The sequence below is a fragment of the Bidens hawaiensis genome, unplaced genomic scaffold (assembly GCF_021521415.1).
Source record: "Bidens hawaiensis isolate Kalapana, Puna unplaced genomic scaffold, B.hawaiensis_p1.1 tig00020106_1, whole genome shotgun sequence".
Lineage (NCBI taxonomy): Eukaryota > Viridiplantae > Streptophyta > Magnoliopsida > Asterales > Asteraceae > Bidens > Bidens hawaiensis.
The window spans coordinates 1-13,992 of record NW_027493056.1 but is presented as its reverse complement, the minus strand read 5'-3'; the positions used below and the strand labels follow the sequence as shown (position 1 = coordinate 13,992).

At 34.3% G+C, this 13,992-nt stretch overlaps 1 protein-coding gene across 1 annotated transcript; it reads left to right on the top strand.

The window, feature by feature from the left end:
- Positions 1-7,508: 7,508 nt before the first annotated feature.
- On the top strand, positions 7,509-10,612 carry LOC143559875 (O-fucosyltransferase 20-like). Its single transcript, XM_077048313.1, has 4 exons — positions 7,509-8,277; positions 8,650-8,723; positions 9,012-9,131; positions 10,485-10,612. The coding sequence occupies exons 1-4, from the start codon at positions 7,676-7,678 to the stop codon at positions 10,610-10,612; spliced, it is 924 nt and encodes a 307-aa protein (XP_076904428.1). The 5' UTR covers positions 7,509-7,675.
- Positions 10,613-13,992: the final 3,380 nt, after the last annotated feature.

The following is a 13,992-nucleotide window of genomic DNA, read 5'->3' as shown; positions in this document are numbered from 1 at the left end:
CACCACTATAAGAAAACCTTCTTAAGTTACGTTTTAAACCTGAGATCTTAATATCTCGAGCCTCAATTATAAACCTCATGCTATTAGACCAGAAGCCAAAAGCCCAGAAGGCCAATTACGCCACTTCAAAGTTTTTTTTAAAAAAAAGTATTAATGTTTATGAATCGGTAGTGTATGTATCATGGGGAAATAGTAGGCAAGTAGAATGAGAATAAATAGGTTGTTAGCCGGCAAAATAATCAAAGCAGGTGCACATCTTAATCTTCTTTTTCTATTGGATTTTTCTTAGGTCTAAATAATTGAATTCTTAACATGTTAATAGTAATGAGAAAAGAAGTAGAGCGGGTTCATATCTAATTTTTTTATCTTTATATAATGATGGACCCGAGATTAAAACACATAAATAATTAAATTACCTAACGTATAAATAATTAGGGTGTTTTTTAAAATTTAATAGTTAATTAAAATTATAATAATTGTTCATTTGTTCTAGTTATAAAACTGTAAACTAATAATAATTATTTATTTATACATTTTCACATTTAAGTTGTTTGTAATTGATTATAACATTACACACATGCATACACAGTTGTCCCTGATAATACAAAAAATATCTATGGCTTGATCGCTTGAGACATGTAGAAAAAGGGGTCCGGAAATACAAACAAAATAACTCGTATATAATTTAGATAATTGTGATGGCAATAAACCAGATAAAAATGTTTTAGCACAATGATCTAATTAAAATATTTAAATAAAACATGAAGCACTTCTAGCATTTCTGAAAGCAAAGCTTTAGTTCAACTATTTGTAGTCCATATATTATGTGAGCGTACAACGTACGTAAGTAGTAAAGTGCCGGCTTTTTTGTTTCTTTGTAATTTTGTTAAATGTAAATGAGTGTTAGGTCTAAATCATTCAATTGGTTAATATAATCAAGACTCAAAGTGAGTTTAATTTTCAGATGGGCATAAAAAATTGGTTCTTCAAATGAATGTATAACACTTTTATATTTTATACAGTGCATTGATAATTCAATAATATAGTATGGTAGACGGTTATGTTAATGTCTTGAGTGCCATACTTAAAAGAAAAGGTACGAGTGATCTATGTTCTTACGGTTTTTAACAAAATATTTATATACGCTACCGATGGCAAAAATGGTATTATAAAAAGAAATTATATTTAAGTAAATATCAACAGCATTTTTTTAATATTTTTAAAGTATTTATAAGTTTTACCCTTAGGACATTGACCCTAAAAAAATACGTATAAATTCCGTAAAGAGAAACAACAATGTATAATGTAACACGAATAGTGGGAAATCATTGTACTTTATTCTCAAACCACCTTAAAACAGTTGGCATTCTCCATTAATTTCTGTTTGCTTTTGCTCTATAATTCCCAATCATTGTTTAAGCAATGTCATGAAGCAAAGTTATGCTTATACGTACACATATATACACACATACATTTATTGAGACTTTGGAGAACACTTCTATAAGTTTTAAAAACTTAGATCTTTTAATCCTTGTATATACAAAATATTATTGAAAAGAAAAAAAAAACATAAATTTTACTGATCCAGAAGCATCCATGGGTTGCAGGCGTGTAGATAAGGGAAGAACTCACACACTCTTAATCTCATAGACTATTCGTAGGTATTTTTCTAAAATACTTTTACAATCTCCTCTCATGAAGGCTTACTCAAATAGTGAAGTTGATTTCAAACATCGTTAAAATTTTTTTGTAAAAGTTCAACTTTAACTACAAAAGCTAATGGGTTTATGATTAAAATTATTGACTAAGCATCCTCATCAAATGCCGTATGACACAAGTTTCCTAGGACCACAAATGGCTGCCACATAAACTATAAGTGGATTTTGGAGACTGTGGATTTTGTAACTTGGTTGGACTAGGACTAATCGGGATCCCCATTATTAATATCTATCATAGTTTTGAATATTGGATTGGTACTTAAAACACAGACAAAATGATGTAACTCGGGTACAAGAGCATTCACATTAAATCCTCTATAATCACAAATTCTTTACTATAAATTTTTGGTATACATTCATGGTGGGTGGTTGTGATATAAAAGATGGAAAAGGTTTTTAGTTTACTATCTAATTTTGTTCATTTTCAATATCTTTGATTTTATATGAATATCTAATGTTTATTTTTTTCAGATTTATTGTATTAAACCTTTTAATTTTTAAGTTGCTAATTATGTTGTCTGGCTTTTAAACCAATACGATTAGATAAAACAAGCGGTTTAGTACTTGGGGTAGTTTCAAAAGACCGGTATTTATCAAGTTGGTTTTTAACTTGGAGCTTTTAAGTTTTATACGTCTAAGTAATTAAGCGTTAATTATCAATATGCAAGATATTGATTTTATACAAATATAAAAGTTTTAGCTCATCAAAAACTTTTGATGAAAAAAGAATGTAATTAACAATAACAAATAAATTGAAGGAAAAGAACAGGCTTTGAAGGAAAAGAGATCAAGATCGAAGAGTTAATTGGGGATATTAAGTCGCTTGGTTTTCTTTGGTTCAAATATATGACAAAAAATAGATCGTTAGTTTTGTTAAACTGGTGTAAATTTTCTTTCATGTCATTTTTGGAGTTGTTTTGGTGGGTGGCTTCTCTCCGGGTTGTGAAGGTGGCTTGTTTGTTGACGTTTCGCTTGTTTATAAAAGTTCACATTTCGTAAAAAAAATAATAATAAATATATTTTAATGTGATTAGCTGTATTTTTAAACTATAAATCATAAATATTATAATACAAATTCGTTTTGTTGGGTATCACCTAACTTTGATGAAGATGTTTGTGGACTAGAAAGTTATTGAGCGTGTCATTAACTTCATGGTTACGTTACAAATGCTCCATAATTCTAACCCTAGGTTGATCAAGATTTATTTAATATAACAATGTTATATGATAAAACATTGGGCTGGTAAATACTACTTTGATCAAGATTTATTTAATATAACAATGCTCCATAATTCTAACCCTAGCATTGTTTTCTTAAAAATATCATGAAAATATAATCATTCTAGTTTCAACTTCAATACTCGTAATTGTAAAAGACCAATGACTTCAAACCGTGTAAAACAGGTATCAACATTTTATTTTCAAAACAACATATAGTTTAGTTTACAAAATCATTCATCATCTTAAAACATATACAAAATAGCTATATATACGTAAAGTATGCTTATTAAATACATTAGGGGTTGTTTGACAATATTGTGTTGAATCATTAAGAAGTCTGACTGATTAAAAAACATCTAAACCATTAAGTACATCTCTAAAACTCAACCATATGTGTCTTTCTAGTAAACCAAACAAACTCTACATTTGATCAATTCAGATGTAGACTCTTAATAAAGAGACTACCAAACATGTCATTTGAACTTGGTACTTAATTTATTTATAAAAAGTTGTTTCACTCATTAGAATTTTCATATATACAACCTCCCAAACACTTAATCATCAAAAATCTTGTATATCCAAGTGATTTGAATATATGAATACAAACATTACAACAATTATACATGTTAAGTGAGGGTTTATAGCCAAAGAAGATATAAAAAATACTAAGTAGTAATTTAGATTGCAAAAATGATTTTAGTTAATGTTCATGACGACAGGTAGACAGACAATGGTCCCTTTGTTGCTCAAAGAACTTTTGTTTTTATTGATCATTGCTCAGGAAAAATTTAGATCTTTATTGAAAGGTAATTCCCCTCAAATTAAGCAACCTTTCCTTTGGAAGCTTAATGAGTAAATTCATATTTCTAATTTCTAAAAGGACACTAAACTAATATAAGAGAAATATAATTAAGTTAAAAATATAGAGTTGAAGACCTTTTCTTGTTTTACACGGCTGCAAAAAGAGTATTGTCCAGGTATCCTGTACAGGATAACTCAGTAATAAAAGGTAACTGTCAGCTGCCCCAACTCAGCTATATGAACACTTAAAGCGCCTCGAAGTATCTTCAGTTTCAGGGGAAATCCACCCATTCATAAATCCACTGCTGATAAAACCCGAACGCATTCGTAATTATACTGAAAATATGATCTAAATCATTCATTGAGCCATACATGCCAAGGATGGTCAAATTTTACACTTTAAATAATTTTATAAACGGATGATATAAAAGGTGATAAGTATCACCACGTAGGATTGGATTAAAGAGCCAACCAGTAGCTGTCACCAGCTGGCATCTAAGAGGACCATCGATGAACTTATGAAGAATCAAGAAAGCAACAATTAAATACCTTACTTATTTTACACAAATGTTTAGACTTCAATTTAAAACGTGTTTATCAATTTTGAATTTTTATGTACTTTCTTTTTAATAAAGAATATTTTATCACGCTGTTCCGAGTCGAACTAATCTTAAATCATAGTGGCCGCTAGCCACAACACGAACAAGTAACTAAAGAAAACGATTTGCTTTTAGTATTATTGTTGATGCGGTTAAGCAACTATATACCTCACGTTTTTTTTTCTCTCTCCTATTAAATTAGCAAAACTCTCCTGTGTTTATCTGTCTCTAAGCTGTCAATGAGTTCTAGCTCAACTAGTAACGGTGGGATGTGAAGAATTGGGCTGAAGACAACGAGGTCTCAAATTCAAATATGATCTCAACCGGGTTTTATCACAGTGGACCTTGGGTGACGGGTTTCCACGGAACAGAAGATGGTGGATTTGTGTTAGATTTCTGCGATTACGGGCGTATAAGGTCGTCTTTTGTTATTATATGATCCCGAGTAGTCAGGCTTATTCACTTGGTGTTAAAAAAATTGTTTTTTACTTATCGGCAAGGAATATTCATAGAGTTATTTTTATTGGTTAGCATCAATTTAATATGAATTAAAAGATCAATAATTAAGCGTAATAAACACACTTTATAAAACTTTTAATCCCTCCACACGTTTTGCGAAGGAATTGACCAAAATATGTACTTATTACAATATTAAAATACCTTTATTTTGGTTTTATTAAATGTTAAAATTCAATGTGACATATAATCTATCATGTGGCAGCGTTTAATAGCTAAAATATAAGGTTACATGCATCAATCGGTTAAAAGACATATGCGTGGGTCATTGGGGGTAAAAATGAAATTGCAGACGATATTTTACTAATTTCGTGAAAATAATGTTAAAAGTGACGAAGGTTAAACATGCATTATGTGGTGGCGCTAATAGCCGAAAGACATGGATACATGAACCAATTGACATATGTTCAGATGGTTGAGTGATATGTGCCTTATATTCAATGATTGATACAAAACTACTATCAAGTTGAGAGTCTCATCAGAAACAGTTTCTTTAATAATAAATGATACGAGGTACAAGTAAGATTGTCTATATCTTACACTCTTAAGACCTATCATAATTTTTTATTTTTGAGATTTATAATATATAATCAAAATATTAGGTAAAAGTGGCTGGAGTTATATAAAAATGTTTATTTTATTTACTTGATTTACTAGTGATATACGGTGAAAGTTATTTCTTTTTCTAATTTACTTAAAAGTCATTTTCTATTTCTTTTATATGCATTCAAATTCTTGACTTCTTGTTAATTACAATCTTATTACGATTACAATTTTAATCATTGATTTCAAAGTCAAAACGCATTTTACGGTTCCTACATCATACATGAAAACCGTAGCCCATGTTGCCTCGTTTCGAACGTTTCACATGGATTTAAAAATCATTTTTTTTGAAAAATAATATGATGTTTGGTATTGCTTATACTGTACGAGAAAAAATTTTATAAGTTACACTTTTGTAACTTATTAATGAAAAGTTATAAGAAAGTAAAATAAGGAATTCCAAACACCCCTTAATAAAGCGTAAAATCGGTAATGAAAAACCACACGCTTTTGGATTGATGCTTGCACGCCACAACCGCTCAAAGAGCAATACGATAATGTTTTGCATATCGAGGGCATGAAGAATATTTTGGTTAGCTAGTGTTTCGATAGCCACCATCAGTCCATCATACTTGTAACTAGAAATAGAAGAAAATAGGTTGAAAGTCGGTGTTGCCCTGATACATTTCTAATATCTTCTGATGGGCACAATACCGGACATTGAGGCAAAATCATGATTATTAAAATATAATGTCCTTTTTTTAATCAAAGGACAACGCCATACTTAAAATAAATTTATTGATTTTATGGTGTAAATTTAAATAAGATAAAAATAAAATATATAAAAGTTATTTAGTTTTTAGAAAATCTGAGAAACATGCATGTTAAAGTTAACTATAATCTAAAACTTTTTTCATGGTTTCTATGCTAAAAAAACCTATTATATTTTAACCCTTACTGTGTGCATGTATACCACTTTTGAGTATTTTAACATTACAACAATTTGATATTCAAAGACAACATAAGAATTAAACAATAGTACTAAGCAAAATGCCAAACCTATAGATGCGAGTGCAGTCATTGATTTGAAGACCAATAAGATCGGGTTTTAATAAAAAAATATTGGAACAATGTGAAGATAAATATACTATGTAATATATATTTTTTTTAATAACACATGGTTTACTCTATGTTCAGTGTTTTCTTTTACACAAATTAGTATATAATACATGTAATTAGTTGTGAGATCAATGAATCATATGCAAATTACTAACTCATTTAAGATTCTAAAATTCTTCTAAATCAAACAATATTTATTATCTTAATTTTTTTTCCCAAAACAACTTACAAAAACAAAGCTTAAGCTTTCAATAAATATTAAAAAAAAACATTGAGTTATCCAACGCATGTAATAACACTCGTCGACCATATACACTCCAACAACACATGCAATACAAGAGAGTCAACAACTCGACATGCATCTTACCAAAATCTCAAAACAACATAACCCAAGAAACCCTAAAACTCAAAAAATCAACTCGAAAAACATCTTAGATCAGTGGATGTAGATCCATTACCAAAGGCACAACCTTTAAACACTAATTTTAACATATTGTGGCCTATAGGTAGAAAGGCTTGGATTCTCCAGTGGAGATCCAAGTTTGATACCCACTTGTGTCATTTTGGGTGGATATTGTTAGGCCTTACGAGGTTGTCGGTTCGGATCTCAAGCTCACCCGGGTTTTCGCCCACCGTGTATTACGCCAGAAATTTCTACTCTTGTGGCGACACAAGGACTGTCAAGTGGCAACCGACGATATAGTTTCCCGAGAAAATGTTAAAGTCAAACTCTAAAGCCAACACAAGTGCAGTTAATACAATATAGTCTGTTCAGAATAAAACAAGAAAACTATCTAATTCAAAAAAAGTGACAAAACATTTTTTTCTTTCAATAAATGATCATAATAACATTCTCAAAATAAAGTAACCCATCCACTTAGACTGAACCAAAAACCAAACAATAATACTAAAATAGTCCCCACACACACACCTTTACACCTATATATACACTCCACCCAACATATATAATAATATTAATATTATTAAACTTAAAACATTAAACACAAAAACATACATTTCTTCTCATCTTCCCATTTCAATTCCTCCACCCAAACGCGGATTCTCCGGCAACCATTGTCTTCATCTTCACCGTCCATTTCTCTCTCTATAATAAACCAACCACCTTCACCAAACAAACCCATTTTCTCAAACTCTTCAATGGCGATTCAGAAGACACTCATCAACAAGAAGCATCCTCACTGTTACATCTCAGTCCCATCTGAGATCATCAACTCTCTCTCATCCAATTCAATCCAATCACTCGCTGACACCCCCAAGAAAACAGCAGCCGTTGCCAAGATCAATAATTATAATAATATTATCATTTCCAAATTGAAGTTAATCAAAAACCCCAGATTTTATTCCACCTTAATTTTGATCTGTGGGTTGTTTTTCATCTTAAAGATGGTTAATTTCCCATACCCATGTGGGAAAAACTCGATCTATCAGGGTTTGACTTCTTCTCTGGTCAAAATTGACGAATCAAAAAGTCAAATTTATGGGAATGAAAGTCAAAATGATGGGTTTTGGGAGCAGCCGGATGGGTTAGGGTATAAGCCGTGTTTGGATTTTAGTAATGAGTATAGGAAGGCAAGTGTTGAGATTATGAAAAATAGGAGTAAGTATTTGGTGGTGGTGGTGTCTGGTGGGATGAATCAGCAGAGGAACCAGATTGTGGATGCGGTTGTCATTGCTAGGATCCTTGGGGCCACTCTCGTCGTCCCGATTTTGCAAGTTAATGTTATTTGGGGTGATGAAAGGTATGCTATTTCATGGTGGTGGTGGTGTTGTAGTTGCATACCAACTGTTTGTGGAAAGTCCTCAATGAGGGTTTTCCCGGATTGTTGTTTTTTTGGCCCCGTATTTGTCGAATTTTAGGGGTGTAAACGAGCCAAACCGCTCGAGATCGGCTCGTGAAAAAGCTCGATCGGGCCGGGCTCGAGCCTAAAATGTGGTACACCCTTCCTCCCGAAAATCCTTTTGAGACTTCACCTTGCCACCTCCACCAACAGACAGGAAAATGACCGGCCTTCGCCGTGAGCTCAAATCACTAAAATTCAGTTCTAGTTCTTTTTGTTAATCTTAAAATTATATATTTGTACTAATTTCATGTGATTGTTTTTATGTTTTAGCGTGTCCAGTGTGTTTCCTCCCTGTGGAAGATGCTATTGCGCTAATGCCAAAATTGATCAAATTCAAAGCAAAGGTATAACCTTTTATAGTTTTAAAACAGTGTTCGACTCTGAGTTCGCATGATTTCAATCACCTAACTTATTTCCCTAAATTTAAGAAACTTGAGATCTGATATAAACATATAAACAAAGACTATCCATTTGATTTCAACTCAAATTCATAGCCTATGAACAAAAAGTTCATGATTGAGTATAAAAGGAAATAACATACCTCAGCTTTTTGTTGGAGAGACTGAACATAGTTGATAATCTCACCAATTTTGAAGTTTCAAGGCATTATAAGCGTTTTGATGTGTTTCTAGAAGCTGAAGCTAATAAGGTGGCTGCAAAGTATGACAACGCCTCAATTGACTTCCGGATTGACTTTTATAAAAAGGAGGGTTTAACATTGTATACTTCAGCTAAACTTCCTATTAGAAGTGGTAAGTCGTTTATATATATATATATAAATAAAAGTTCAATAATTAGACCATGCTTCAAGGTATACACAAATTGATCATAGCACAAGCTTGAGACATAGAGAAAGTGGAGTTGTGAGGTTTATTTCATAACACAAATGACCCATATATTTGTGAACCATGATATCCTAATACTATGATGGGTTGCTAATCAAGATTACTTACCTGTTTCAATTACAAAGGCATACCCGCCAACACCTTGCAAAGTTCTGTGTGGCTACACTTTTCCTCAATAGTTTATGTTGGTTGGTTGACTGCTTCTGTTGCAATCAGATATCTAGCTGCCCAGACAAGCTGCAAGGTCAAGCAATGTGGCACGTCCTCATTGGCTCCAATTCTTACTTTGCGAACATGTTCTTGAAGTATTGTCGTGCCCAGTAATGTAAGTGGAGCCCCTGATTTGTTAATTTTATGGGATTCTTCCATATGTGAGGATAAAAAACCAAAGACGCATAAGATAGGGGGTAATGTCTTATTTTTTTTCTTCTGAAAATAGATTTAATATTGTTTTTGAAGTTGTAGCTTGTGAAAGTAGGATGTTTGAGTTGGTTGGTTTTGTTTAGAATTTTATGATATATAGAATAGAATTGGAGGTTTTTTACTCTTAAACTTTTGTAGGTTTCCATTTATATACTCATTTATTTATATAAGCATATAATAACTTAATATAAAGACTATATCCTTTACTCAACAAGGGTTAAAACCAAGGTTGCTGAAAATGGTGCAATTTCAAACGAGACATTTCGCCGGCGCAACTCTTTTGGTAGCATGAGTTTCTTAAGCAGGTTTTGCTTGGAATGTTGCTCACCACCAGACCCATTTAGGCAGGATGGTTTACATTTTTGGATAACAGGTGGTGGAGGTGTGTTTGGTAACGCCCATAACGGATCATGTGGTTGGGTTGAGTTGGGTAATGAGTCGAAAATGATAGTTGTTTAAAGCTGGTAGTTACAAGATGGGTTGACCCTGAGTGGGACATTGTTAGAGTTAATATGTGGTTTGAGTTTGCATCATGCATTTAGCACTTTTCATGTTTATTAGTTTAAACCACAGTATTTTCGTACTTCTGTTAGTTTTAAGTTACTTTGGTTCAGTTTTGGTTAATTTTGAATTTCAGAATTGTTGTTTTGGAATACATAACTGACAAAATAAAGAAATATTATTTTATAGTTTTTTTATAGTACATTACGTTACCCGGACTGGGACGGGTATAGTACTAGTTATAATTGTTAGCCCATAATAGATCAGTAAATACTATGTGGATAAACTTGTTTATTTTCTTATCAATAATTAGTTCCCCTTTGGGCAATTTTGAAGGTGATATCAACCAGAAGAACCATTCATCTATAAGATTTTCACTAGGTATTGATGAAATAAGAGATCAGAAGTTAAGTTCTGCTTCAATGAGCGAGCAAACGAAGATCGCATTAGACGATGATGGGTAGGTGGTGGTAGACAATGGTGGTAAGTGATGGGCAGTGGTGGTGGCGGATGGTGGGTGGTGGTAGACGGTGGACGGTGGTGGTGGTAAATGGTGGGTGGTGGTGGGAGCAGACGAAGATCGCATTATACGATGATGGGAAAGTTGTATCCCGTCCGCCACCACCTACTGCCACCAGCCCTCGTCCACCACCTGCTTATTTCACAGGGTACACCCTTCCTCCCGAAAATCCTTGTGAGACCTTCACCTTGCCACCTCCATCAGCAGACAAGAAAAAAAACTGGCCCTCACTGTGAGCTCATATCACTAAGTTTCAATCTTAAAATATATGTCCGTACTAGTTATTATGTGATTGTTTTTATGTTTTAGCGTGTCCAGTGTGCTCTTCCTTGTCGAAGATGTTATTTCATTAATGCCAAAATTACCACCATATTCCCCAGTGCTTCGTAATCTAACTTACATCCATGATGAGAGTTTATTTAAAAGTGAATCTGGTGGGTCGGATTTTGGTGGATATCCTTCTTCAAAGCTGAGATATGAATCTTATGATATAAGAGAATCAATGGAAGTGCATTGTGTTAGGTTCGGAGTCACACACAAACACGAATACAATAGTAAAACCGAAAGAATAAACGAAAGAGACACAAGGATTTAAGTGGTTCGGTCACGGTGTATGACCTACGTCCACTGTCGATAACCAGGGTTTTCTTATTATTGTGTGATATAAACTTACAAGTACAGGAGAGAATATATAGACTAGACAATTAGGGTTTAACCCTTTAACTAAACTGGGCCTGATTAGAGCTTTTGGGCTTGGCCAAAACTCAAACAGCTTAAACTCCTAATTCTGTCTATTCGTCTAAACCGGACCCGACCCATGATGGATCGGAGACCACAACATAACAATCTCCCACTTGGGCTTCGAGACATCTTCTCTAAACCACCACTTGGATGCGTCAAACATTTCAACCTGCTCCTATTTGGAGACGTAAAATGTCTTCACCTGCATTGTCTTGTACATGTAAAATAAAAACCCATCTGGTTTTGCACCTCCTAGTTACCCTTCGTCTTCTCAACATTATTCCTGAAGGCCTGCTGAAGCTCTGCACAGCTTCAGCTTATCCAGTATCACTGGCTTGGTGAACATATCTGCTGGATTCTTAGCACCTGAGATATTTTTCAAACTGAAAACACCATCACTGATCAAATCTCTGACAAAGTGATATCTCCTCCCGATGTGCTTAGTCTTCGAATGATAGACTGGATTCTTCGCAAGTTTCACTGCACTCTCATTGTCACAATATAAGAAGAACTCTGCCTGTTTCTTTCCCAACTCTTCAAGAAAAGTTCTCAACCATACTAATTCTTTACTTGCTTCGGCTGCTGCCATATATTCTGCCTCAGTGGTTATAAAGCAACACTTTTCTGAAGTCTGGACATCCAACATACTGCTGTTCCCCCAACTGTGAAAACATAACCAGTAGTGCTTTTAAACGTCTTCTTACATCCACCCAGATCAGCATCTGAATAACCCCTGAGAATTGTATCCTTCCCCTTAAAACATAACCCCAAACTGAAAGTACCCTTTAAGTATCTGAGTAACCATTTCACCGCTTCCCAATGTTCCTTTCCCGGATCCGACATAAAACGACTAACTACCCCGACAGCATGAGCAATGTCTGGCCGTGTACAAACCATGGCGTACATGAGACTGCCAACAGCAGATGCATACGGAACTTTAGCCATCTCTGTTCTTTCTTCCTCTGTTCTGGGAGACTGGTCTTTGGTAAGTTTGAAATGACTTCCCAAAGGTGTGTTTCTCGGTTTAGTCTTCTCATCATTCATCCTGAATCTTTCTAACACTTTCCCTATGTATTTCTCTTGGGATAGTGTTATGGAGCCATCTTTCTTTCTGGATATACTCATCCCCAAAATCTGTTTGGCTGGACCAAGATCTTTCATCTCAAATTCATCAGACAACTGTTTCTTTAACTTGCGAATCTCCTTCATATCAGATCCTGCAATTAACATATCATCTACATAAAGAAGTAGAATGATATATGAGCCTTTAAACTTCTTTAAGTAGCAGCAATGGTCGGCCTCGCATTTCTTGTACCCAGTTCTCACCATAAAATCATCAAACTTTAGGTACCATTGCCTAGGTGCCTGCTTCAGACCATACAAGCTTTTCTTCAATTTGCAGACCCATTTTTCTTTCCCGGCAACCTGAAATCCCTCAGGTTGTGCCATATAGATCTCCTCGTCAAGATCACCATGTAAAAATGCTGTCTTAACATCTAATTGCTCTAGATGTAAATTTTCTGCAGCAACAATACTTAAGATCAATCTGATGGTGGTCATCTTCACAACTGGAGAGAATATTTCATTATAATCAATTCCCTTCTTTTGCTGGAAACCCTTGACCACTAAACGAGCTTTGTATTGTTTGGACCCATCATGTTCTTCCTTGACTCTATAGACCCATTTATTCTGTAGAACTCTTTTATCTGGTGGAAACTTGGTTAAAACCCATGTCTGGTTTTTACTCAAAGAGTTCATCTCCTCCTTCATAGCATGCTCCCACTGGAGCGAATCTTTCAACTTAAGTGCTTCATAATAACTCTCTGGCTCACCATTTTCAGTTAAAAGGAGATAATTAACTGAAGGTTTGTAACGTACCGGCTGTTTAGAAACTCAAGTGGACCTCCTAACCCAGTGCTGAGGCGGGTCAGGTTCTTGTGGAGACTGTTCATCCTCAGACTCTGAACTCCCACTGTCAGAGACTCCCTCTGACTCTTCATTTCCACCAATATCATCATCTTCAAATTCAGGAACTGTGGTTTCTTCAGTTTCTGTCTCGGGTTCGGTAGCTGGCTCAACTGTCTTTTTCTGAGCATCAATTTTCATATTCAACCTGCTCTTTCTGAACCCTTGATTTTGAAGTGTTTCTATCTTTGTATAACTCAGCCTCATTAAAAGTTGCATGCTTGCTTCTGACTACTTTTCTGCTTTCTAAATCCCAAAGCCTGTAGCCCATTTCGTTTGACCCATATCCAATGTAAACATATTTTTTAGCTTTAGCATCAAGCTTGTTATTTTTCACTAGATCATAAGCGCTACACCCAAAGACTTTCAAATGCTTATAATCTGCAGCTTTACCTTTCCACTTTTCTTCTGGTGTCTTGAAACCCAGCGGTACTGACAATCCCCGGTTAATTAAATAAGCTGCAGTGTTAACTGCATCTGCCCAGAACGTCTTTGGAAGCCCGGCATTAAGTCTCATACTTCTTGCCCTTTCATTTAACGTCCTGTTCATTCGTTCTGCCACTCCATTTTGTTGAGGAGTGCCAGGGACTGTAAAGATCATCCGAATACCGTACTCTT